Raw genomic sequence first — 27,012 nt, 5'->3', positions numbered from 1 at the left:
CACTGCCCCCCTTTAACCTTACACCCCCTTCCTATATACACTTCCCCCCTTTAACCTTACACCCCCTTCCTATACACACTGCCCCCCTTTAACCTTACACCCCCTTCCTATACACACTGCCCCCCTTTAACCCTACACCGCCTTCCTATACACACTGCCCCCCTTTATCCTTACACCCCCTTCCTATATACACTGCCCCCTTTAACCTTACACCCCCTTCCTACACACTGCCCCCCTTTAACCTTACACCCCCTTCCTACACACTGCCCCCCTTTAACCTACACCCCCTTCCTACACACTGCCCCCTTTAACCTTACACCCCCTTCCTACACACTGCCCCCTTTAACCTTACACCCCCTTCCTACACACTGCCCCCCTTTAACCCTACACCCACTTCCTTTACACACTGCCCCCCTTTAACCCTACAGCCTCCTTCCTATACACACTGCCCCCCTTTAACCCTACACCCCTTTCCTATACACACTGCCCCCCTTTAACCCTACACCCCTTTCCTATACACACTGCCCCCCTTTAACCCCACACCCCCTTCCTATACACACTGCCTCCTTTAACCCTACACCCCCTTCCTATATACACTTCCCCCCTTTAACCCCACACCCCCTTCCCGTACACACTGCCTCCTTTAACCCTACACCCCCTTCCTATATACACTTCCCCCCTTTATCTCTACACCCCCCTTCATATACACACTGCCCCCCTTTATCCCTACACCCCTTCCTATACACACTGCCCCCCTTTATCCCTACACCCCCCTTCCTATACACACTGCCCCCTTTAACCCTACACCCCCCCTTCCTATACACACTGCCCCCTTTATCTCTACACCCCCCTTCCTATACACACTGCCCCCCTTTAACCCCACACCCCTTCCTATACACACTGCCTCCTTTAACCCTACACCCCCTTCCTATATACACTGCCAACCTTTATCTCTACACCCCCTTCCTATACACACTGCCCCCCTTTATCTCTACACACCCCCCTTCCTATACACTCTGCCCCCTTTAACCCTACACCCCTTCCTATACACACTTCCCCCCTTTAACCTTACACCACCCTTCCTATATACACTGTCCTATTTAACCCTACACCCCCTTCCTGTACACACTGCCCCCCTTTAACCCTACACCCCTTTCCTATACACACTGCCCCCCTTTAACCCTAAAGCCCCCTTACTATACACACTGCCCCTCTTTAACCCTATAGCCCGCTTCCTATACACACTGCCCCCCTTTAACCCCACACCCCCTTCCTATACACACTGCCCCCCTTTAACCCTAAAGCCCCCTTCCTATACACACTACCCCCCTTTAACCCTAAAGCCCGCTTCCTATACACACTGCCCCCATTTAACCCTAAAGCCCGCTTCCTATACACACTGCCCCCCTTTAACCCCACTCCCCCTTCCTATACACACTGCCTTCCTTTAACCCTACACCCCCTTTTTATACACACTGCCCCCCTCCTTTAACCCCACACCCCCTTCCTATACACACTGCCCCCCTTTAACCCTAAAGCCCCCTTCCTATACACACTGCCCCCCTTTAACCCTACACCACTCTTACTATACACACTGCCCCCCTTTAACCCACACCCCCTTCCTTTACACACTGCCCCCCTTTAACCCCACACCCCCTTTCTATACACACTGCCCCCCTTTAACCCCACACCCCCTTCCTATACACACTACCCCCCTTTAACCCTACAGCCCGCTTCCTATACACACTGCCCACCTTTAACCCCACACCCCCTTCCTATACACACTGCCCCCCTTTAACCCTACACCACTCTTACTATACACACTGCCCCCCTTTAACCCACACCCCCTTCCTTTACACACTGCCCCCCTTTAACCCCACACCCCCTTCCTATACACACTACCCCCCTTTAACCCTACAGCCCGCTTCCTATACACACTGCCCACCTTTAACCCCACACCCCCTTCCTATACACACTGCCCCCCTTTAACCCTACACCCCCTTTCTATACACACTGCCCCATTTAACCGTACACCCACTTCCTTTACACACTGCCCCCCTTTAACCCTATATCCCCTTCCTATACACACTGCCCCCCCTCCTTTAACCCCACACTCCCTTCCCTTACACACTGCTCCCCCTGCTCTGCAAAGGTGGTTGGTGCCCACAAAGTGGATTTATATCCATTGTGACTATAGAGGAATATATTTTCATGAGTGCCCGGAGTTCAGCTTTAAATGTTCTAACAGTTGGGCCGGAGGTCTCCTTTAATTCTCGGCGCCCCCGCCGCCTCTATGAGGTGACATTTGAAATAATAAGAGTTCATCCAGTTCACATCAGTTCAGAAGTTTATAAGATAGGAAAAAAAAAAAACTTCTCAAAGTTGATACAATCTTTGCAAATTTTTTTGCCTAATGTGAAACTGGTGCCATTTGTAACCCTTTAAATCCCTTGCCCCCCCCCCATGGAAATGTTGGATGGGTGGCAATGAGGAAGTGACCTGAGCCGGTGGAGGGGGAGATTAGGACCATTGTTGGGACCGGGTGACATTCGCTAGATTTAGGTTTCTGCATTGAAGATCTTTTGTGGTTACAAAGCGTTTCCTGTTTATAGAGAATTGAGAGAACCTTCTGTATCTGCGACACCATCGACTTCTCCCACACGTCATGCTATTCGGGGGTTTAGGGTGTCGGTGACGCCGTCCTTCACCCTGCCAGAGGGCCACCATCAGGGCCGCCATCAGGGGGGTACAGGCAGTACACCTGTAAGGGGCCCGGAGGGCCCCAAATGACAACCCCCCCCCCCTTTTTTTTTTATAATTTTTTTTTTTTAATATATTTTTATTTTATTTTTATTAAAGGGCCATTTTTTTTTTTTTTTTTTTTTAGAGGTCCGGAGGTCCCCAGGGGGCCCGGAGATCCCCAGGGCCTCTGATTACAACCCCTTTTTTTTATATATATATTTTTTTATTTATTTAATTTTTTATTTTTATGTATGTATATATATATATATATATATATATATATATATATATATGTTATTTATTATTATTAAAGGGCCCAGAGGTCCCCAGGGCCCCGGATGGCAACCCCCCTTTTTATATATATATATATATATATATATATATATATATATATATATATATATATATATATATATATATATATATATATATATATTAAAGGGCCCAGAGGTCCCTCGGGCCCCATGTGGCAACCCCCCCCCCCCCCTTCTTCTTTTTTTTTTTTTATAAATGTTTATTTTTTTATTTTTGTTTAATAATAAAAATATATATATATATATATATAAAGGGCCCAGAGGTCCCCAGGGCCCTGGAATGCAACCCCCCTTTTTTTCTATTTTTTTAATATATATATATATATATATATATATATATATATATATATATTATTTATTTTTTATTTTTTTTAAAGAAATTACAAAAAACGGGGGGTTGTCATCCGGGACCTCTGGGCCCTTTAATAATAATAATAAAAAAAAAACCTCTGGGCCCTTTAATTAAAAAATATATATATATATATATATATATATATATATATATATATATATATATATATATATATATATATATATATATATATATATATATATATATATATATATATATATATTATTATTAAAGGGCCCAGAGGTCCCGGATGGCAACCCCCCTTTTTTTGTAATTTCTTTAAAAAATATATATATATATATATATATATATATATATATATATATATATATATATATATATATATATATATATATATATATATATATATTTTGTATTTCTTTTTTTTTATTAAAGGGCCCAGGACCCCTTCTTTATATATATTTTTCTTTATTTCTTCTTTTTTTTGTAAAGGCCCCCCGCTTCTCAATTCGCGGCAGCCCTCCTCCCCCGGTTCTCTGCTCCAGGGGGCCCATGCCTGAAGCTGTGTAATTCCTGATGGCGGCCCTGGCCACCATCTTCGAAAGCCATTTCCAGGGATGGTCTTTGGCTGGACTGTGCCTAATGGGCACTTTTACCCCCCTTCCTGATGCAGGGTGCTGTGTAATGTAAAGGGGTCCAGTGATGCAAGGTGCTGTGTAATGTACAGGGGTCCAGAGGTGCAGGGTGCTGTGTAATGTAAAGGGGTCCAGAGGTGCAGGGGCTGTGTAATGTAAAGAGGTGCAGGGTGTTGTGTAATGTAAAGGGGCCCAGAGGTGCAGGGTGCTGTGTAATGTAAAAGGGGTCCAGTGATGCAGGGTGCTGTGTCATTTTAAAGGGGTCCAGTGATGCAGGGGGCTGTGTAATTTTAAAGGGGTCCAGTGATGCAGGGGGCTGTGTAATGTAAAGAGGTCCAGAGGTGCAGGGTGCTGTGTAATGTAAAAGGGGTCCAGTGATGCAGGGTGCTGTGTAATTTTAAAGGGGTCCAGTGATGCAGGGAGCTGTGTAATGTAAAGAGGTCCAGAGGTGCAGGGTGCTGTGTAATGTAAAGTGGTCCAGAGGTGCAGGGTGCTGTGTAATGTAAAGTGGTCCAGAGGTGCAGGGTGCTGTGTAATGTAAAGGGGTCCAGTGATGCAGGGTGCTGTGTAATGTAAAGGGGTCCAGTGATGCAGGGTGCTGTGTAATGTAAAGGGGTCCAGTGATGCAGGGTGCTGTGTAATGTAAAGGGGTCCAGTGATGCAGGGAGCTGTGTAATGTAAAGAGGTCCAGAGGTGCAGGGTGCTGTGTAATGTAAAGTGGTCCAGAGGTGCAGGGTGCTGTGTAATGTAAAGTGGTCCAGAGGTGCAGGGTGCTGTGTAATGTAAAGGGGTCCAGTGATGCAGGGTGCTGTGTAATGTAAAGGGGTCCAGTGATGCAGGGTGCTGTGTAATGTAAAGGGGTCCAGTGATGCAGGGTGCTGTGTAATGTAAAGGGGTCCAGTGATGCAGGGTGCTGTGTAATGTAAAGGGGTCCAGAGCTGTGAGGTGCTGTGTAATGTAAAGTGGTCCAGAGGTGCGGGGTGCTGTGCAATGTAAAGTGGTCCAGAGGTGCAGGGTGCTGTGTAATGTAAAGGGGTCCAGTGATGCAGGGTGCTGTGTAATGTAAAGGGGTCCAGTGATGCAGGGTGCTGTGTAATGTAAAGGGGTCCAGTGATGCAGGGTGCTGTGCAATGTAAAGGGGTCCAGTGATGCAGGGTGCTGTGCAATGTAAAGTGGTCCAGAGGTGCGGGGTGCTGTGCAATGTAAAGGGGTCCAGAGGTGCAGGGTGCTGTGTAATGTAAAGGGGTCCAGAGGTGCAGGGTGCTGTGCAATGTAAAGAGGTCCAGAGGTGCAGGGTGCTGTGCAATGTAAAGAGGTCCAGAGGTGCAGGGTGCTGTGTAATGTAAAGGGGTCCAGAGGTGCAGGGTGCTGTGTAATGTAAAGGGGTCCAGAGGTGCGGGGTGCTGTGCAATGTAAAGTGGTCCAGAGGTGCGGGGTGCTGTGCAATGTAAAGTGGTCCAGAGGTGCAGGGTGCTGTGCAATGTAAAGGGGTCCAGTGATGCAGGGGGCTGTGTAATGTAAAGGGGTCCAGTGATGCAGGGGGCTGTGTAATGTAAAGGGGTCCAGTGATGCAGGGGGCTGTGTAATGTAAAGGGGTCCAGAGGTGCAGTTGTGGAGAGGGGTACACGGTAGTAACAAAAAGATATTGAAGGATGCAGAGGTATGCAGGGGGAACAGTGGGGTGTTTTTACATTTTAACGTGGGGGGGGGGGGGTGCCAGATATTGGATCCACCCCGGGTGCCAAATGCTCTAGGTACGCCCCTGGTCTTGAGTCCTGGATCCTGGGTCCCGGGTTTTTGGTCTGGGCGTCTTCCTCTCCTGCCCACCCCTTGTCTCTGCCCTGCCCAGCTGAGCTACAGGTGGCCACTTCAGCGCAGGCATGGTCCTTGGCTGTCTCCATCAGGAAACCTGCCCTAAGAAACGCCATGCAGCCACCCCTGGAGGGCATTTCGCTTGGAAGTGGCTGCAAATAGACTGCAGGAGATCAGCGGGACAGAGATGTAACAAAAGCCTTACTTTTTTTTCAATGGCAATTGATTATGATACTTAGTGCTTTCGCTAAATAAAGGTCACCTAGTTGGGGGTTCTCATTGACTTTATCTCCATACCAGGCTGGCTTTCCATGCCTCGTACCCCCTGGAGCTCGGGGACCACGTCACATTAGTGATACAATTAGGGATAAGACAATCCCGTTAGCTGTTGGGAAATGAAGGCAGATAACGCAGATAAGGGCAGGTGATAAAAACCCAACACTTGTTAGTCTGGCTGAAGACTGACGGATTGCGGGGAACGGAAGATGATGAAATTCTTAACTGATAAACTCTAAAAATAAAGAGGACCTGTAATGGCTTGTGGCCAGCCCCCGACCACCGACACAATATGGCCTCCTTGATAAGGCAAGTGGTCATTATTAATGCCCTAGGATGGAATACCAGGCTTCTTACACTATTACAGAGTATTAGATACCCAACCTGCAGCCCCCACAGAGCCGGCCCTCCGAGCTTTTACTTTTCATGTACTTTCCACCTAAACTCCAGCTTGAAAAAATATTCTCCAGATCCGATCGTCACGTGAATTCTGCTGGAACCTTGTGATCTTTTTGTATTTCCTCCAGATCTGTACATTAATCCAGTGTGAGACTTCCTGTAATAAAGACCGCTGACTGCTGCTCCCTCTCCATGTGCAGGGTGACTGGTCTGGTCTCCACCCCCTGCTGTAGTTTCGCAGGGTGGCTGGTCTTGTCTTCGCCCCCTCCTGCAGTTTTCTGTAGTGGGTGGAGACTGCTGGGTCCCTCCCACAGCCCTGCCCACTCTCCTTTTCACAGGGTGAATGGTCCTGTCTCCGCCCCCTCCTGCAGTTTTCTGTAGTGGGTGGAGACTGCTGGGTCCCTCCCACAGCTCTGCCCTCTCTACTTTTCGCAGGGTGACTGGTCTTGTCTCCGCCCCCTCCTGTAGTTTTCTGTGGTGGGTGGGGCCTGCTGGGTCCCTCCCACAGCTCTGCCCTCTCTACTTTTCGCAGGGTGACTGGTCTTGTCTCCGCCCCCTCCTGTAGTTTTCTGTGGTGGGTGGGGCCTGCTGGGTCCCTCCCACAGCTCTGCCCTCTCTACTTTTCGCAGGGTGACTGGTCTTGTCTCCACCCCCTCCTGTAGTTTTTTTGTAGTGGGTGGAGCCTGCTGGGTCCCTCCCACAGCTCTGCGCTCTCTCCTTTTCGCAGGGGGAATTGGTCTTGTCTCCACCCCCTGCTGTAGAAGGTGGAGCCTGCTGGGTCCCTCCCACAGCTCTACTCTGTCTCTTTTTTTGCCAGGTGACTGGTCTTGTCTCCACCCCCTACTGTAGTTTTCTGTAGTGGGTGGAGCCTGCTGGGTCCCTCCCACAGCTCTGCTCTCTTCCCAGGCTGCATATAGCACTGATGATGTCAGTTAAGCTTTTAAGTGGTTGTAAACCCTTCCATATACTCAGTGACTGGCCTCAGGTGATATACAAATCCTCCTAAATAAGTTGTACCTGTTTATCTGCGCTCTTTTCCTTGCTATTTAAAGTGCAGAATTTACACGGCTTGTCTTGGCTTTCAGAAAAAAAAGTGGATGGACAGCTGAAATTACACACTGCATAGCTCAGTGCGGAGAGCTCTGAGAGCTGATTGGAGGGGAGAGAAGGGACACACCCCCCTTCACACAGGAACAGATCTGAAGCTGTCAATCACAGGCTGTGTGCTGGAGCTCCCTCCCCTGCCACCTTTTTATCTCTTGGTGTCAGGAAAACTTGTCAAAAATGAGGGGAAGGAGGCAGCAGACAGAAATGACACTTAGTGCTCTGGATTGAGATAAGCACACACTATAGAGGGATGTGTTTTGTTCATATTTCAGGTTTACAATCACTATAATGAAGAAGAGTGTTCCTGGATTCAGATGTTTATGTTTATTTTTTTGTAAGAAGATTTCCAGTGCACCGGCAGGAGTCCGAAGTCATCTGGTGAGGGGTGTTGGGCAAACGCTGTCTTGGGTAATCCTGGTATTGATGGAGCAATATCCTGTATCTGCAGAAAAAGTTACAAGGTGTATTTATTGCGCCAACAATTTACATTCGTCCCCGCCCTCAAGGCACTGGCAATCTATGGCACCTACCGTACATGCATGGGTCAGTTTAGACTGGAGCCAATCTGCCTACCAGCATGGAGGAAACCAGGCCCGGACTGGGACAAAAAATAGGCCCAGGCATTTTAGACTGAGCAGCCCGGGGAGGAGGAGCCGCAGTTAATGATGGGATGTGAGGTTCCAGCCCCCTGCACCTCTGGACCTCTTTACATTGCACAGCACCCTGCACCTCTGGGCCCCTTTACATTACACAGCACCCTGCATCACTGGACCCCTTTACATTACACAGCACCCTGCACCTCTGGACCCCTTTACCTTGCACAGCACCCAGCACCTCTGGGCCCCTTTACATTACACAGCACCCTGCACCTCTGGGCCCCTTTACATTACACAGCACCCTGCATCACTGGACCCCTTTACATTACACAGCACCCTGCACCTCTGGGCCCCTTTACATTACACAGCACCCTGCATCACTGGACCCCTTTACATTACACAGCACCCCGCACCTCTGGACCACTTTACATTACACAGCACCCTGCATCACTGGACCCCTTTACATTACACAGCACCCTGCACCACTGGGCCCCTTTACATTACACAGCACCCTGCACCTCTGGGACCCTTTAAATTACACAGCACCATGCACCTCTGGACCCCTTTACATTACACAGCACCCTGCACCTCTGGACCCCTTTACATTACACAGCCCCCTGCTCCTCTGGACCCCTTTACATTACACAGCCCCCTGCACCTCTGGGCCCTTTTACATTACACAGCACCCTGCACCTCTGGGCCCCTTTACATTACACCGCACCCTGCACCTCTGGGCCCCTTTACATTACACAGCCCCCTGCACCTCTGGGCCCCTTTACATTACACAGCACCCTGCACCTCTGGGCTTCTTTACATTACACAGCACCTTGCACCTCTGGACCCCTTTACATTACACAGCCCCCCACAGTTTGTTACACAGACACCCCCTAACAGTTCTGGACCCCCTGCGTGTTACACTGGGGGGGAGACGTGACATGCGGCCCACCAGGCATATGCCCGGTATGCCCTATGGCCAGTCCGGGCCTGGTCAGGAAACCCATACAAGCACATGGAGGACAAATGCAGAAATGCTAACATGATATTACATGCAATAGTCGTCATCCAAAACCCATATAAAAGGTGATTGACGGGCCATTTTCTCTCCCACTGTCCGCACAGGAGGCTCTGTCGGTGGTCAGCGAGGACCATACGCTATTCACACCGCTACTGCCTAAGACGGAGATGCCGGATGAGTACACGAGCATTAAGGAGCGCTCCGCTCTCCCCGAGACCACCTGGATTTATAGCAGCGAGCGACAGCACAGTATAAAAGAGGAGATCGAGGAACTTACCGTGACCAGGTAGGTCACAGCTTCATTGCTGAACATTCATGTGTTATTCACACGTTACTTTACATTCACAACATTTATTTATTTATTTTTTATTCCCTTTTTTTAATTGAAGATGTTTTATAATTTCATCATTATTAATCCCCCCTCCCCCCCCCCAGATTCCCTCCATCGGTGGTATTTTACATATATATATATATATATATATATATAATATTTATTTCTATATATATATATATATATATATATATATATATATATATATATATATATATATATATATATATATATGTATGTGTGTGTGTGTGTGTGTGTGTGTGTGTGTGTATATATATTTATTTTATTTTTATTTATTTTTGTTTTTTGTTTTTGTTTTTTATTATTCTTTTTATTTTTGTCTTTTCTTTTTTTTTTTTTTTTTTTTGCATTCCCTTTTTTTAAATGAAGATGTTTAATAATTTCATCATTATTAATTCCCCCCCCCCCCCTCCTCAGACTCCCTCCATCGGTGGTGTGTGTGTGTGCTCTATATATATATATATATATATATATATATATATATATATATATATATATATATATATATATATATATATATATATATATATATATATATATATATATATATATATATATATATATATATATATATATATTGCACATATATATATATATATATATATATATATATTGCACATATAAATATATATATATATATATATAATATATATATGTGTGTGTATGTGTATATATACTGTGTATATATATATATATATATATATATATATATATATATATATATATAAAAAATATAATATATTTATGTATATATGTATATATATATGTGTGTGTGTATATATGTGTGTATATATATATATATATATATATATATATATATATATTTATTTTATTTTTATTTATTTTTGTTTTTTGTTTTTGTTTTTTATTATTCTTTTTATTTTTGTCTTTTCTTTTCTTTTTTTTTTTTTTTTTTCATTCCCTTTTTTTAAATGAATATGTTTAATAATTTCATCATTATTAATTCCCCCAGACTCCCTCCATCGGTGGTAACAGCCATGGCCGCTGATAAACCAGAAGAGGAGAACGAATCCCCCCACACAACCTACCAGCCCACTTACCCCGACACCACGAGCGATGGAACCGAATCGCCGAACCTAATCAATGGCAACGAAGAGAAGAGAGTGATTGTTCCGGCAGGTCGGGACCATTTCATAGGACTTGGTGGTGTGAAGGGGGGGGGGGGGGGGATTTTCTCCAATGGAATGAACTGCATATGATTGGGTGCTAGAGCTGCACGATTCAGGCCAAAATGGGAATCACGAATTTTTTTTTGCTTAGAATAAAGATCACGATTCTCACGGTGTAAAATCTTTCACATTATACAAAAAAAAATGGGCTTACTTTACTGGTTATTTTTTTTTTTTTAATCAAATACAGTGTGACATAAAATATTGCAACAGCCACTATTTTATTCTCTAGGGTCTCTACTAAATATAAATATATATATATATAATGTTTGAGGGTTCTAAGTAATTTTCTAGCAAAAAACAAAAAAAAAATAACGATTTTAACTTGAAAACAACAACTGTCAGAAAAAGGTTTGGGGGCAGATCCACAGAGTACGCCGACGTATCTACTGATACGCCAGCGTACTTTCAAATTTCCCGCGTCGTATCTTTGTTTTGAATCCTCAAACCAAGATACGACGGCTTCTGGGTAAGATCCGACAGGTGTACATCCTCGTACTCCTTCGGATCTAAGATGCAATACTTCGGCGTCCGCGTCGTTTTCCGCGTTTTACCCGTCGGGTATGCTAATTAGCTATTTCCGACGATCCACGAACGTACGCGCGGCCGTCGCATTCTCTTACGTCGTCTGTAGTCGGCTTTTTCCGGCGTATAGTTAAAGCTGCTATTTTGCGGCGTATAGATAGACTTGCCATGTTAAGTATGGCCGTCGTTCCCGCGTCGAAATTTGAATTTTTTTTTTTTTTGCGTAAGTCGTCCGTGAATCGGGATGGACGTAAATGACGTCTAAGTTAAAAAAATTACGTCGTTGCAACGTCATTTAGCGCAATGCACGGCGGGCAATTTAGAAACGGAGCATGCGCAGTTCATTCGGCACGGGGACGCGCTTCATTTAAATGAATCACGCTCCCCTAATCGCCGATTTGAATTCCGCCGCCAGAAATACACTACGCCGCCGTAACTTACGGCGCAAATATATATATATACAATGGGCCAGATTCAAGAAGCACTTGCGCCCGCGCAACCATAGGTTGCGCGGCGCAAGTGCTTACTTGCTCCGGTGTAACGAGTGCTCCTGATTCAGGAACCTCGTTACACCGACTGCAGCCTAGGATATGACAGACATAAGCCTCCTTATGCCTTCATATCTCAGGCTGCATTCTTGCGTTGGCCGCTAGGGGGCGCGGCCATTGTGATCGGCGTAAAGTATGCAAATTGCATACTACCACCGATTCACAAAAGTTGCGCGGGCCCTGCGCACGCAAGGTACGGAGTTTCCGTACGGCGACTTTAGCATAAGGCTGCTCCTGCTAATAGCAGGCGCAACCAATGCTAAAGTATAGCTGCGCTTCCCGCTCGCGACGTTCAAATTTTACGTCGTTTACGTAAGTGAACCGTGAATGGCGCTGGACGCCATTCACGTTCACTTAGAAGCAAATGACGTCCTTGCGACGTCATTTGCCGCAATGCACGTCGGGAAAGTTTCCCGACGGAGCATGCGCTGTTCGCTCGGCACGGGAGCGCGCCTAATTTAAATGATTCCCGCCCCCGGCGGGATCATTTACATTAGGCAGCCTTACGCCCGGCTGTTTAGCATATCGCCCGCGCAATTTACGGAGCAATTGCTCCGTGAATCGCGGGCAAAGCGCAATATTTGCGTGGGCGCAGAGAAACATTTTTGCTCTTTGCCCACGCAAATATTGCGCGAATCTACCTGAATCTGGGCCCATATATTATATACAATATATAACCCAATTTTTTTGTAAAATATGAAAGATGATGTTACTCCAAGTAAATAGAATATATATAAAATAATGTTTGGGGGTTCTAAGTAATTTAAAATATTAAATTAAATAAATATAAATATTAAAGTTAAAAATATTGATTTAAACTTTTAAACAAAAAGCACCAGAAAAGGCCGGGTCACCAGGTGGATATAAAAGATAAATTGAATAGACTTTCTGATTTTAGCGTTAGCGGTTTATCGTTCGATTTCTATGGTTTCCTCGCCACTTGATAACCCTTCCCCAATTCCTCCCCCGGACGCAGACCCGATGGTGTGGACGCAGGAACACGTGGCCCAGTGGCTGGACTGGGCGGTGAAGGAGTACGGGCTCTGTGACGTGAACACGTCGTTGATGCAAGGCGCGGACGGTAAGGAACTGTGCAGGATGACCCGGGAGGACTTCTTACGCATGGCGTCCGCCTACAGCTCCGAAATGCTGATGTCACACCTCGCCTACCTCCGGCAAAGTACGTACGCCGCCTTGTCCGAATACTATTATCATCTTACGGAATTTTTGTTGCAGCTTCCGCAAAACTGTGGTGGCCACGGAAATTTTTCTGTTGCGCCAATTCAGATTTAAGAGGTTAAAGTGTATGTCCAGGCAGGGCCGGATTTGCTCTCCCTGCCGCCCCAAGGCCAGGTTCCACAATGCACCCCCTCCCCGCCAACCAAACCCCCCCCCACCCCCAAATCAATGGAGAATGTGCGGCACGGTTAGTTCAAATATGTTTTGTTTGTTTTTTTACTTTTTTTATTTTTATTTATTTGTAGCTTGTCGCTTACTTTTTTTTTAATTTTTGTATCATTTTCTTATTATTTTTCTTATTATTTTTCTTATCCTTTACTTTTTTATTTTATTAATTTAATTATTATTTCTTATTTCTTTTTTATAAAAAAAAAAATTCACTTAACTTTTTTGCTATCACACAGGAGAGAACGATTCCCTGTGTGATAGTAATTGGAGGTGACAGGTTCTCTTTATTGACCCTGTCACCTCCAAAACAGGAGTCCTAGCACTGTGCTAGAACTCCAGTCACAGCTGAGATGGGAAGAGCACAGCTCTCCCCTCTTACTGTGTACATCGGCGGCAGGGACAGGAGACAGACTCGGTGGCCGGGGGGAGGGCGGAGTCCCGAAGACAGAGCCGGCAGAGAGAGGTATGTGGGATGGGGGGGAGGGGAGGACGGACGGGAGCACATATTTTACAAGTGATTTCGGCGACATCGCCGCAATCACTTGTTAACGAGCGAGCGGATTCCCCCATAACTTACCGCCCTTAACTGTTTGTTCCGGGCGTCGGGGGACTCCATGCCACTGCCGCCCCTTGGAGCCCTGGCGCCCCAAGGCCTGGCCTCAGTGGCCTTGTGTGTCCAGGCAAGACCCAAATTTATCTCCAACCCTACCCAATCCAAAACGAAAGTTTGGCCTTTATGTGCACTTTGGAGGTCTATATATAAGACACAGGGGCACAATTTGGCATCTTTGCCCTGGGCACTGGATGGTCTTGTCCTGGCACTGCATTTAGGTCCAGTTATGGAAGGATTGACCTATTATCTATTGTTTTCTTCCCCCCCTACACAGACAGTCCAACGTTTACTTATTCAGTGGTTCCGACTGCTCCAGCTCACCCAGTGCCCACGAGGAACCCGGTGAAGACAGGTGAGCCAACATTGGCCAGCGGCCAGTCATGTGACCCGCTCTTTGTCCTTACAATGAACAAAATCAGACTGATGGATTGTCTCCTTGTGTTTTGTCTTTAGAGCCGATGTATGAGGATGTACGGCGGGGAAGCTGGAGCTCCACCCCCGGCCCCATTCAGAGAGGTACAATACCCAATAAATGTGTTCCTGTAATATCTAATAAACCTGCAGTTATCCTCCAGATAGATAGAGGGAGCCCTTGAGGCCTCCCCGTCTTTGTGAAATTGATGAGGCTTCTTGGTGTGCGTAGCCTATTGCACCCCAGAGCGCAAACGCACATGCGCGTATTTTCAGTAGAGCAGAGATTGGTGTGAGTAGGGCAGTGGACTGTGTCAGTTGTTTTTATTTTTTATTATTTTTAAATAATTTTTTTCAATTACATTTTTTTTATTTATTTTTTATTACATTTTTTTAATGATTTTTTCCATTTTATATATATATATATATATATATGTAAAAAAATCATTAAAAAAATGTAATAAAAAAAATTTAATTAAAGGTGTATATATATATATATATATATATACCTTCAATTAAATTTTTTTTATAATTTTTTTTATTACATTTTTTAAATGATTTTTTCCATTTTTTCCATTTTATATATATACCTTCAATTACATTTTTTTTATAATTTTTTTTATTAAATTTTTTTCAATTTTTTATATATACATATATATATATATATATATATATATATATATATATGTATATATAAAAAATTGAAAAAAATTTAATAAAAAAAATTATAAAAAAAATGTAATTGAAGGTATATATATATATATATATATATATATATATATATATATATATATATATATATATATATATATATATATATATATATATATATATATATATATATATATATATATATATATATATATATATATATATATATATATATATATATATAATAGAAAAAATCATTAAAAAAATGTAATAAAAAATATTATAAAAAAAATTTATTGAAAAAATAAAAAATATATATTTGTAAAAAATTATTTAAAAATAATAAACATAAAAACTACTGTAATTGTAAAAAATAAATAAGAAAAATTGAATTTTTTTTAAATATATATAAAAAACAAATCTCATATATATAGCGAGAGAGATTTGTTTTTTATATATATATATATATATATATATATATTTAAAAAAAAATTCAAATTTTCTTATTTATTTTTTACAATTACATTGTTTTAATTATTGTTTCAATTTTTTTTAATACTTATTATTATTATTTTTAAAATTGTATTTTTTTCCATTTTTTTTTATTTTTATTTTTTTTACAATTTTTTTTTAGAAGCCTCGTTCGGGGGGGGGGGGGGGGGCTATGGTGAGATATCAGGGGGTGTTATCAGGGGTCTAAACAGTGAGAAAGGGACAGAGGATAGAGTTTTCCCATGTTAATGAAGGGGGAGGGGCACAAATAAGCAGATTAAAGATTCGCTTTAAGCAGTGATGCTGATTGCGTTTCCTGATGTAAGGATGACTTGGTGAATGGTGAATGAGGCTGTTGGGTAATGTAATGTACTGAGTATAGCTTTCCATTTCTGCAGGATCTCCTCCTCAGACGCCGACCATCAGCAGCACCGCCGGAGCCATACGCACCACTCCAGGTGGGTTGGGGGGGGGGGGGGTGACTTTTTTTTTATCGCTCCATCTTCAGGGAGAGCCCCCTGGTGGTTTCATTTCAAACACTACATTGCCAAAAGTATTGGGACGCCTGCCTTTATGAACTTTAATGGCACCCCAGTCTTAGTCTGTAGGGTTCAATATTGAGTTGGCCCCGCCCTTTGCAGCTAGAACAGCTTCACCTCTTCTGGGAAGGCCGCCCACAAGGTTTAGGAGTGTGTCTATGGGAATGTTTCCAGGAGCGCGTTTGAGAGGTCAGGCACTGATGTTGGACGGGAAGGCCTGGCTTGCTAATTCATCTCAAAGGTGTTCTATGGGGTGGAGGTCAGGACTCTGTGCAGGCCAGTCAAGTTCCTCCACCCCAAAACTCGCTCATCCATGTCTTTATGGACCTTGCTTTGTGCACTGGTCCAAACCATTAACCATGTTGTTTTTCAGGGGTGTCAGTAGGGCGGTGGACAGTGTCAGTAGTTTTCATTTGTATTATTTTTAATTATTTTTTACAATTACATTTTTTTACTATTATATTTTTTTTCATAATTTTTTTAAATCATTTTTTTCCATTTTTATTTTTTTTATTATTTTTTCCATTTTTGTTTTTTCAATTATCTTTTCTTTTTAATTTTTTTTTATTGATTTTTCAAAAAATCTTCAACATTTTTCAACATTTAGGGCCAGATTTTACAGAAGAGATATGACGGAGTATCTCAGATACTCCGTCGTATCTCTGTTTCTATCTATGCGGCTGATTCATAGAATCAGTTACACATAGATATCCCTAAGATCCGACAGGTGTAATAGTTTTACACTGTCGGATCTTAGGATGCAGTACCGCGGCCCCCGCTGGGTGGAGTTTGCGTCGTATTCCAGCGTCGGGTATGCAAATTAGGAGTTACGGCGATCCACGACGGTTTTCGCGGTCGTTACGTCGGCGCTAGTCTTAGTTTCCCGTCGCAAAGTTAAGCAATCTTTTTCATTGCTTAACTTTACACCAGCCATGTTAAAGTATGGCCGTCGTTCCCGCGTCGATTTTGATTTTTTTTTTTTCGGCGTAAGTACGTTACGCACGTCGCGATTCACAAACACATCGTGCAGCCGTAATTTCGCGCAAAGCATGTCGGGAAAATTGCGAACGGAGCATGCGCAGTACGTCCGGCGCGGGAGCTCGCCTAATTTAAATGGTACACGCCCCATTTGAATTGGGCGGGCTTGCGCCGGACGTGTTTATGATACACCGCCGCAAGTTTACAGGTAAATGCTTTGTGGATCGGGCACTTACACTGAAAACTTGCGGCGGTGTAACGTAAACGGGTTACGTTACACGGCAGCAATTCTACGTGAATCTGGCCCTTAATGTTGAAAAATTCAATTATCTTTTCAAATAATTTTTTTTTTATAATTTTTTCATTTTTTTTTTTTGATGATTTTTTTTATTATCAAAATGTTATACATTTTTAACATATCATTTTAAACACATTCCATTTATTCAAATTGAAAGAGAAAATAAAAGAACTACAACAATCGCCCCTCCCCAAAAAAATATTTTATTTATTATTATTAAAAAAAAAAAATTTCAGTGAAGGGAACTCTTAAGGCGTCGGCATGCCAAGACATTTTGTACAATTTCATGCTCCCAACTTTGTGGGAACAGTTTGGGGGACGGCCCCTTCCCGTTCCAACATGACTGCCCACCAGAGCCCAAAGGAAGGTCCATAAAGACACGGATGAGCGAGTTTGGGGGTGGAGGAACTTGACTGGCCTGCACAGAGTCCTGACCTCAACCCGAAGTTGGGAGCATTAAATTGTCCTGGTATACTGACGCTTTGAGAGTTGCAAAGGGCGGAACCAACTCAATGTTGAACCCTACGGACTAAGACTGGGATGCCATTAAAGTTCATGTGCGTGTAAAGGCTGGCGTCCCAATACTTTTGACAAAATTGTGTATGTTGGAGAAATAGAAAAGATTCTACAACACAAAAATTATTATTTGGGCTGAAAATATTTGCCTTTCAAACACTTTTTTTTTTTTTTTACATCTGGAAAGTCCCTTCGACTTAACCTCAAACCTTCATTGTGTGTAAAAATTCCCCGCGCTCGTCAGAAGGTGCGCGGTACAAAGAAATGTTATTATTACTGATATCCTTATCTGAGCCCCGATCACTAAAATCTCATCAAAGATGTTAATTTCGGATCAATACTCATTATCAATATTTCCAAATCTGTATCTTGGAATAACCACTTCAGTACCGGCTTGTAATACCCCTTTATGTCCACTAGAGGGTTTGGTCTTCATCGGTTGTGATTGTTTGACTGACAATGACTCTGTTACGCCACACTGTATCCATGTAGAGTTTATGGGGTTCATTTACTAAAACTGGAGAAGTGCAAAATCTAGTGCAGCTCTGCATGGGAGCCAATCAGCTTCCAGGTTTTTATTTCTTAAAGCTTAATTGAGCAAGTTGACGTTAGAAGCTGATTGGCTCCCATGCACCAGATTTTCCGCGCTCCAGTTTTAGTAAATTAACCCCAATATCTATTATTCGGAATTCGGAAACGTCACAAATCGCGGGAAACGCCCTTGCGACACTCCGCTATTTTAAATGGCACCAAGATCGCGATTTTGCCACGAGTGTTGGCCCGACAAATCGTGGTTAAAAACACAAATGGGCTGTAATGTAGAGGGGGGTCTGTAATGTAGGGAGGGGGTCTGTATTGTAGAGGGGGTCTGTAATGTAGGGAGGGGGGTCTGTATTGTAGAGGGGGTCTGTAATGTAGGGGGGTCTGTAATGTAGGGGGGTCTGTAATGTAGGGGGGGGTCTGTATTGTAGAGGGGGTCTGTATTGTAGAGGGGGTCTGTAATGTAGATGGGGTCTGTATTGTAGAGGGGGTCTGTAATGTAGGGGGGGTCTGTACTGTAGGGAGGGGGTCTGTACTGTAGGGGGGGTCTGTATTGTAGAGGGGGGCTGTAATGTAGGGGGGGTCTGTAAAGTAGGGGGGGTCTGTAATGTAGAGGGGGTCTGTAATGTAGGGGGTGTCTGTAATGTAGGGGGGGGTCTGTAATGTAGAGGGGGTCTGTAATGTAGGGGGGGGGTCTGTAATGTAGGGGGTCTGTACTGTAGGGAGGGGGTCTGTATTGTAGAAGGGGTCTGTAATGTAGGGGGGTCTGTATTGTAGGGGGGGTCTGTAATGTAGAGGGGGTCTGTAATGTAGAGGGGGTCTGTAATGTAGGGGGGTCTGTATTGTAGAGGGGGTCTGTAATGTAGGGGGGTCTGTACTGTAGGGAGGGGGTCTGTATTGTAAAGGGGGTCTGTAATGTAGGGGGGGTCTGTATTGTAGAGGGGGTCTGTAATGTAGGGGGGTCTGTAATGTAGGGGGGTCTGTAATGTAGAGGGGGTCTGTAATGTAGAGGGGGTCTGTATTGTAGAGGGGTTCTGTAATGTAGGGGGGTCTGTAATGTAGAGGGCGTCTGTACTGTAGGGAGGGGGTCTGTATTGTAAAGGGGGTCTGTAATGTAGAGGGGGTCTGTTCTGTAGGGGGGGGTCTGTATTGTAGAGGGGTTCTGTAATGTAGGGGGGTCTGTACTGTAGAGGGGGTCTGTATTGTAGAAGGGGTCTGTAATGTAGAGGGGGCTGTAATGTAGGGGGGTCTGTACTGTAGGGAGGGGGTCTGTACTGTAGGGAGGTCTGTGTTCAGAACTGTTAGGGGGGTGTCTGTGTAACAAACTGTGGGGGGCTGTGTAATGTAAAGGAGCCCAGAGGTGCAGGGTGCTGTGTAATGTAAAGGAGCCCAGAGGTGCAGGGTGCTGTGTAATGTAAAGGAGCCCAGAGGTGCAGGGTGCTGTGTAATGTAAAGGGGCCCAGAGGTGCAGGGTGCTGTGTAATGTAAAGGGGTCCAGAGGTGCAGGGTGCTGTGTAATGTAAAGGGGTCCAGAGGTGCAGGGTGCTGTGTAATGTAAAGGGGTCCAGAGGTGCAGGGTGCTGTGTAATGTAAAGGGGCCCAGAGGTGCAGGGTGCTGTGTAATGTAAAGGGGCCCAGAGGTGCAGGGTGCTGTGTAATGTAAAGGGGCCCAGAGGTGCAGGGTGCTGTGTAATGTAAAGGGGCCCAGAGGTACAGGGTGCTGTGTAATGAGAGGTGCAGGGTGCCGTGTAATGTAAAGGGGTCCGCGAAGCGCCACCCCCGTTCCCCCCCGGGCTGCTCAGTCTAAAATGCCCGGGGCCTATTTTTTGTCCCGGTCCATTGGATGGGGGTTCACTTACTTTTGGTCTCATAGTGTATTTGGTACACAATTCCTTGTAGCAGAGCCAGAGAATAGGTTTTCCGGGGTCTGACCCGCCACTGTCCCTCCTATGCAGGTTTCTCATAAAGCCTGTAGGGTTGGGCCCCTCTATGGCATCTTCTAAGATAGGAAGGCTTCCAATGTCTTTCCTTCTCCCCCTCCCCGTCTTCTAATATCCCCAATTTTATTTTTATTTTTTTCCAGACCCTTATCAGGTGTTGGGGCCAACAAGCAGCCGCCTGTCCAATCCAGGTGAGTGACGCCTTAGTCAGCTTGATTGGCGGGTTCATTCTCTCCGTAGATTGAAATTGTTTCTTTTTTTGAAGGTGATGAAAAGTTGGCAAGGTGGGCGGAGCTCAGAACACAGATGGGTGGAGCTGGGAACACAGATAGGCGGAGCTGGGAACACAGATAGGCGGAGCTGGGAACACAGATAGGCGGAGCTGGGAACACAGATAGGCGGAGCTGGGAACACAGATAGGCGGAGCTGGGAACACAGATAGGCGGAGTTGGGAAAACAGATAGGCGGAGCTGGGAATACAGATAGGCGGAGCTGGGAACACAGATAGGCGGAGCTGGGAATACAGATAGGCGGAGCTGGGAACACAGATAGGTGGAGCTGGGAATACAGATAGGTGGAGCTGGGAACACAGAGAGGCGGAGCTGGGAACACAGAGAGGCGGAGCTGGGAACACAGATAGGCGGAGCTGGGAACACAGATAGGTGGAGCTTGAAACACAGATAGGCAGCACTGATAGGCACAGATAAGGCGGCACTGATAGGCACAGATAAGGCGGCACTGATAGGCACAGATAAGGTAACACTGATGGAGAAAGATAAGGTGGCACTGATGGGCACAGATAAGGTGGCACTGATGGGCATAGATAGGCAGCACTGATGGGGACAGATAAGGCAGTACTGATGGCCACTGATAAGATGGCACTGATGGGCACTGATGGGTGGCACTGAATGGCAATGATAGGTGTTACTGATAAGTACCGCTGATAGGTGGCAATGATGGGCAGCACTGTTGATGACGCACTAATTGGTGACACTGATAGGTGGCCCTGTGGGCATTGATAGCTAGGCACTGTGGGCACTGGTAGGAGGCACTGTTGTGCACTGGCAGGTGGCACAGGTGGGCACAAATGAACTGGCGGCAGCTCTCCTTGATCGGGACCGATGTCCCTCTGACAGCCACCGGCTTCTTTTTTTTTTCTCCTCACGCTATCAGCGATAGGCGATTACCGGCTCTGTTTACATCACATGATCAGCTGTCATTGGCTGACAGCTGATCACGTGGTAAGGGGCCGGGATCGACCCCTTGCTCCGATCTGTGATCCAGCGAGTTTCATAGACTCATTGGGGTAGATTCAAGAAGCAATTGCGCCTGTGTAACCATAGGTTACACAGCGCAATTGCTGACTTGCGCCGGCGTAACGAGTGCTCCTGATTCAGGAACCTCGTTACGCCGACTGCAGCCTAAGATCTGCGCGGCATAAGGCTCTTATGCCCGCATATCTTAGGCTGCATTCTTGCGATGACCGCTAGGTGGCATTCCCGTTGTGCTTAGTGTATAGTATGCAAATTGCATACTAACGCCGATTCACAATGTTGCGCGGGCCCTGCGTACGCAAGTTACGTCATTTCCGTACGGCGTGTTTAGCGTAAGGCTGCTCCTACTAATAGCAGGGGCAGCCAATGCTACGTATACCCGTCGTTCCCGCGTCGCAAAGTTAAAATTTTACGTTGTTTGCGCTGGACGCCATTCACGTTCACTTTGAAGCAAATGACGTCCTTGCGACGTCATTTGCCGCAATGCACGTCAGTAAAGTTTCCCAACGGAGCATGCGCTCTACGATCGGCGCGGGAACGCGCCTAATTTAAATGATTCCCGCCCCCTACGGGATCATTTAAATTTCGCGCGCTTGCGGGCAAGGGCAGCGCAGCAAATTTGCCCTGCGCCTCCGTAAATAATGCGCAATTCTACCTGAATCCAGCCAATTGATCACAGAGCACGCCGCGTGCGCCCTGCTGGGGGCGCGCAGGCCCGCTAGAGCGCGGTAAGACGCCTATTGATGCCCTCCCGGCAAAGTAGGTCCGCGCTGTATCCGTCATGCTGAAAAATCGCATCAGCCGCCGACGACGCATAGATGTGAACCCGAGGGTAAAAGTGGTCACGAGAATCAAGTGAATAGCAAATCAGGCCGCCCCAAGGGCTACTAGTGACAGTGATGAGGAAAGCATCAAACTGGTGAAGACTGCATCGTGTTTATTCTGTGCTTATCATTTGGACTTTGAATTCCCGGGGTAAATATTATGGTACAGAGAACACATTCATTTCCAGGCGGGGGGTCATCGTTTCTAATTACCCCCCCCATGCCCCCCCCCCCCAAAGCTGCCCACCCCACACAATGTCGCTTTACCCCATAGTGAGAAGGTAAACGTCAGACTGATGTAATCCTGATCACGCGGCATCTTCTCCATGTGTCCCGCTGATTGCAAGCTCCTCGGGTTACACAGCATTCCTAATGAAGCCCCTCATGTAGGACTCCGCAGGTGGTGGGGGGGGGGGTTGGGGGGGGTTGTATTACTTTTGGGTCTTACACCTAATTATTGGACAAGCTTGTGGCTGTTTTTATTGTGTATTTGGCTTATCGCTGATTAACCCTAATTACCCTTTAATGGGTTTCTGAGCAAAGATGTGGGCGACGCGGCTCAGGTGGATCTTCATCCTGGGTGGCGGGACCTCCAATGTCTCCAACAACCTGCCACCATGTCCCCCCCCCCCCAGTGCCACCCTGTCACCCCAATGCCACCATTATTTTTTACCAGTGCCACCACGTCACCCCAATGCCAACATTTTATTCCACCAGGGCCACCCTATCACTCTAGTGCCACCATTATAATTCACCAGTGCCACCATGTCACCCCCAGTGCCAGCCTGCCACTCCGGTGCCAACATTATGTTTCACCAGTGCCAAATGTCCACCCCATAGCCACCATTATGTTTTAACCGTGCCATCACGTCACCCCCCAGTGCCATTTATATAATTCACCAATGCCACTATATACCCCCCAGTGCCATCCTGCCACTCCAGTGCCACTATTATGTTCAAACAGTGCCACCATTATGTTCCCCCAGTGGCGCCATGTTTCCCCAGTGCCACCCTGCCACTCCAGTGCCACCATTATGTTCCACCAATGCCACTCCAGTGCCACCATGTCACCCCCAGTGCCGCCATGTCACTCTAGTGCCACCATTATGTTCCACCAATGCCATCCTGTCACCCCAGTGCTACCGTTATGTTTTACCAGTGCCACTATGTCCCCCCCAGTGCCAAACTGTCACCACAATGCCACCATTATTTTTAACCAGTGCCACCACGTCACCCCAATGCCAGATGTCATGGAGGATTGAGATGACAGGGGGGATTGCCACCATTATTTTTAACCAGTGCCACCACGTCACCCCAATGCCAACATTTTATTCCACCAGTGCCACCCTATCACTTTAGTGCCACCATTATGATTCACCAGTGCCACCATGTCACCCCCAGTGCCACCATGTTCACCCTAGTGCCACCATGTCACCCCCAGTGCCACTATTACAATTCACCAGTGCCACTATGTCCCCCCAGTGCCATCCTGCCACTCCATTGCCACTATTATGTTTCCCGCCAGTGGCGCCATGTCTCCCCAGGGCCACCCTGTCACTCCAGTGCCACCATTATGTTCCACCAGTGCCACCATGCCCCCCCCCAGTGCTACCCTGTCACCCCAGTGCCAACATTGTGTTTACCAGTGCCACCCTGTCATCCCAATACCACCATTATAATTCACCAGTGCCACCACCATGCCCCCCCATTGCCACCCTGCCACTCCAGTGTCACCATTATGTTCCACCAGTGCCACCACCCCCCCCCCCCCAGTGCTACCCTGTCACCCCAGTGCCAACATTGTGTTTTACCAGTGCCACCCTGTCACCCCAATGCCACCATTATAATTCAACAGTGCCACCCTGCCACTCCAGTGTCACCATTATGTTTCACCAGTGCCGCCGCCATGTCTCCTGCTGGGCCACCCTTTCACTCCAGTGCCACCATTATGTTCCCCCAGGACCATCATGCCCCCTCCCCCTCCAGTGCCACCATTATGTTCCACCAGTGCCACCATGCCCCCCCCCCCTCCAGTGCCACCATTATGTTTCATCAGTGCCGCCATGTCTATCCCCTCCCCCATCCTGAATTATGTTCATTCCTGATTATTATATTGGGCATAGAGGTTTGGGAATGCTCCCGGTAGCTCTCATCTCCGTATTGGGAATGCGATCGATGTTTCTGGTATTGATTGGTTGGCCTTGCAGTGAATGTGGAAGCGGAAGAGCGAAGCACAGTCACTGCTCAGGAATACAAATGTTATTCTAGTTTTCGATGAAGTGGGGAAGTATTAGAACCCCTGTCAGGTCTTTACTGCTTTCTAGCCTCACTTCCTGTCTTGCTGAACATTTGTTTCACTCGACAGGAAGTGAGGAAAATCTTCAACAGAAACCAAAATCTAGATATTGAAAAAGAGACCAAGGAACTAAGGGGTGTACTTGTAATAAAAATTCATTCTTCAAAACTGCGTGTACATTCGTTCTGTGCCACTGGAGTGCAAATCGAACGTTATTGGGCTATTTATTTTTCCAGGTTGAATGTTATAAATGTTATATGTTATAAATGTCATAAAGGATTATAAAGGATACAGTGAAATACAGCATTATGGCCACTAGGTGGAGCTGATGAGTATTTATTTACTATGATTGTCAGCGCCATCTAGTGGCCATAATGTGGCATCTTCCAGATACTCTCTCTTCTTAATAACATTTGAACATGCCGTTTAAAGGGACGAAAAGCTTTGATTTAAAAAAATAAATAAAATAAAGGTCTACGTTTGCATTTGTCGCTGACCCTCCCCCTCTCGTATCACCCCCACAGGCAGCGGACAGATCCAGCTCTGGCAGTTCCTCCTCGAGCTTTTATCCGACAGCGGCAACTCCGGCTGCATCGCCTGGGAGGGCCTCAACGGGGAGTTCAAGATGACGGACCCGGACGAGGTGGCGCGGCGCTGGGGGGAGCGCAAGAGCAAGCCCAACATGAACTACGATAAGCTAAGCCGGGCTCTGCGCTATTACTACGACAAGAACATCATGAGCAAGGTGCACGGCAAGCGCTACGCCTACAGGTTCGACTTCCAGGGGATCCAGCTGGTCCAGCAAGCGCACAACAGCGACTCCGCCGTCTGCAAGTACTCGGAGGGGATCTACTACTCGCAGCAGGCCAAGCCGCCCGGGCCTCTACCGTCCCACCATAGCCAGCCGCAGAGCCTGCCCGCCCTCATACCCGTGCAGTACTTCGGCACGCCACCGGGGGGCGGACTGTACCAAGGCCAGGGAGTGGCGAAGCAACATGGCGGTCAGCTGGGGTCACACCTGAGCAATTACTACTGACCCCGAGCCCAATGGGGTGTCGAAAAAATAAAAATAAAAAATAAATGGAGGCGGGACTAAATTACTGAGCGCGCCCAGGAACTACTGGAAAGAGCATTTCACATTTTTTTAGGATTTGGAATTTATAGACCACATGACCCCCATCACCTGTTTCCGTCCAATGGGAGCTCACGACCTTGTGAAAGGGGCAGCGGGGGGATCACATGACCCCCATCACCTGCCTCCGTCCAATCGGATCTCACGACCTTGTGAAAGGGGCAGCGGGGGGATCACATGACCCCCATCACCTGCCTCCGTCCAATGGGATCTCACGACCTTGTGAAAGGGGCAGCGGGGGGATCACATGACCCCCATCACCTGCCTCCGTCCAATCGGATCTCACGACCTTGTGAAAGGGGCAGCGGGGGGATCACATGACCCCCATCACCTGCCTCCGTCCAATGGGATCACACGACCTTGTGAAAGGGGCAGCGGGGGGATCACATGACCCCCATCACCTGCCTCCGTCCAATGGGATCTCACGACCTTGTGAAAGGGGCAGCGGGGGGGGGGGGATCACATGACCTCATAAATGGGGGCAGTGGGGGGGATCACATGACCCCTATCACCTGCCTCCGTCCAATGGGATCACACGACCTTTGTATTTTATGGACAAGGCGAAATCGGAAGGAGGAGTTATCCTGGGGTTCAGCAGCCCCTCCCCCCAACTGGACCAGATTTACCGGACTTTTTAACTTTTTCTATGTTTTTGTTTTTTCTTGTTGTATGTATTTTTTTACTTCTCATTAAACGCATTATATGTCTTTTATTTTTGTACTGTATTGCAAATCTGTTCATTCTCTTCCTTCACTTCCATCACAAACCACGGAACAAACACCGAACATTGAAAGTGTATCAGACTTATCTCCTGAAGGATGGCGCCATACTTTTTCATCTCGGTGCCTTTGCAATTCTTGCATGGTTTATTTGTGCGTTTTTTTGTTCCTTGCTTTGCGCTTTTTTTTCTGTCATCTAACTTTTGGTGACTTTAGGTGACTTCTTTTTTTTCTTTTTATTTGTGATTTTAGTTGTGCCTTTTTTTCTGTGCTTTTTTTTGTGCTTGTTGTACCTTCTTTTTTTGTGCTTTTTTTGTGCTTGTTGTACCTTTTTTTTTGTGTGTGCTTTTTGTGCTTTTTTTATGGTTTTCTTGTACTTTCATCATTTTTGTTTTTGTACTGCTGTAAATCGTGGTGCCTTTGCAATTCTTGTAATTTTTTTTGTGCTTTTTTTGTGCTCTTTTGTGGTGCCTTGTTCTGTGCTTTTTGGTGAATTCTTTATGCTTTTCTCTGCTTTTTCTGTGCCTTTTTAGTGCTTTTTTGTGCCTTTTTCTGCTG

General features: G+C 46.1%; 1 protein-coding gene across 3 annotated transcripts in view; it reads left to right on the top strand.

Moving 5' to 3' along the window:
- LOC120916240 (Friend leukemia integration 1 transcription factor-like) overlaps positions 1–26,447 on the top strand; it is a 60,997-nt gene extending 34,550 nt beyond the window's left edge. For 2 of the 3 annotated variants that reach the window (XM_040327110.1, XM_040327108.1), the window contains exons 2-9: positions 9,314–9,495; positions 10,535–10,701; positions 12,801–13,004; positions 14,119–14,196; positions 14,298–14,360; positions 15,797–15,856; positions 20,353–20,400; positions 25,128–26,447. In XM_040327110.1, coding sequence (XP_040183044.1) covers positions 9,314–9,495; positions 10,535–10,701; positions 12,801–13,004; positions 14,119–14,196; positions 14,298–14,360; positions 15,797–15,856; positions 20,353–20,400; positions 25,128–25,639 — 1,314 coding nt within the window. In that variant the 3' untranslated portion in view covers positions 25,640–26,447. The remainder of the gene's footprint in view (positions 1–9,313; positions 9,496–10,534; positions 10,702–12,800; positions 13,005–14,118; positions 14,197–14,297; positions 14,361–15,796; positions 15,857–20,352; positions 20,401–25,127) is intronic. The other variant, XM_040327109.1, reaches the window with a different exon arrangement.
- Positions 26,448–27,012: the final 565 nt, after the last annotated feature.

The sequence above is a fragment of the Rana temporaria genome, chromosome 10, assembly GCF_905171775.1.
Source record: "Rana temporaria chromosome 10, aRanTem1.1, whole genome shotgun sequence".
In the NCBI taxonomy this organism is placed as follows: Eukaryota; Metazoa; Chordata; class Amphibia; order Anura; family Ranidae; genus Rana; species Rana temporaria.
This window is presented reverse-complemented; position numbering and strand designations above follow the sequence as displayed.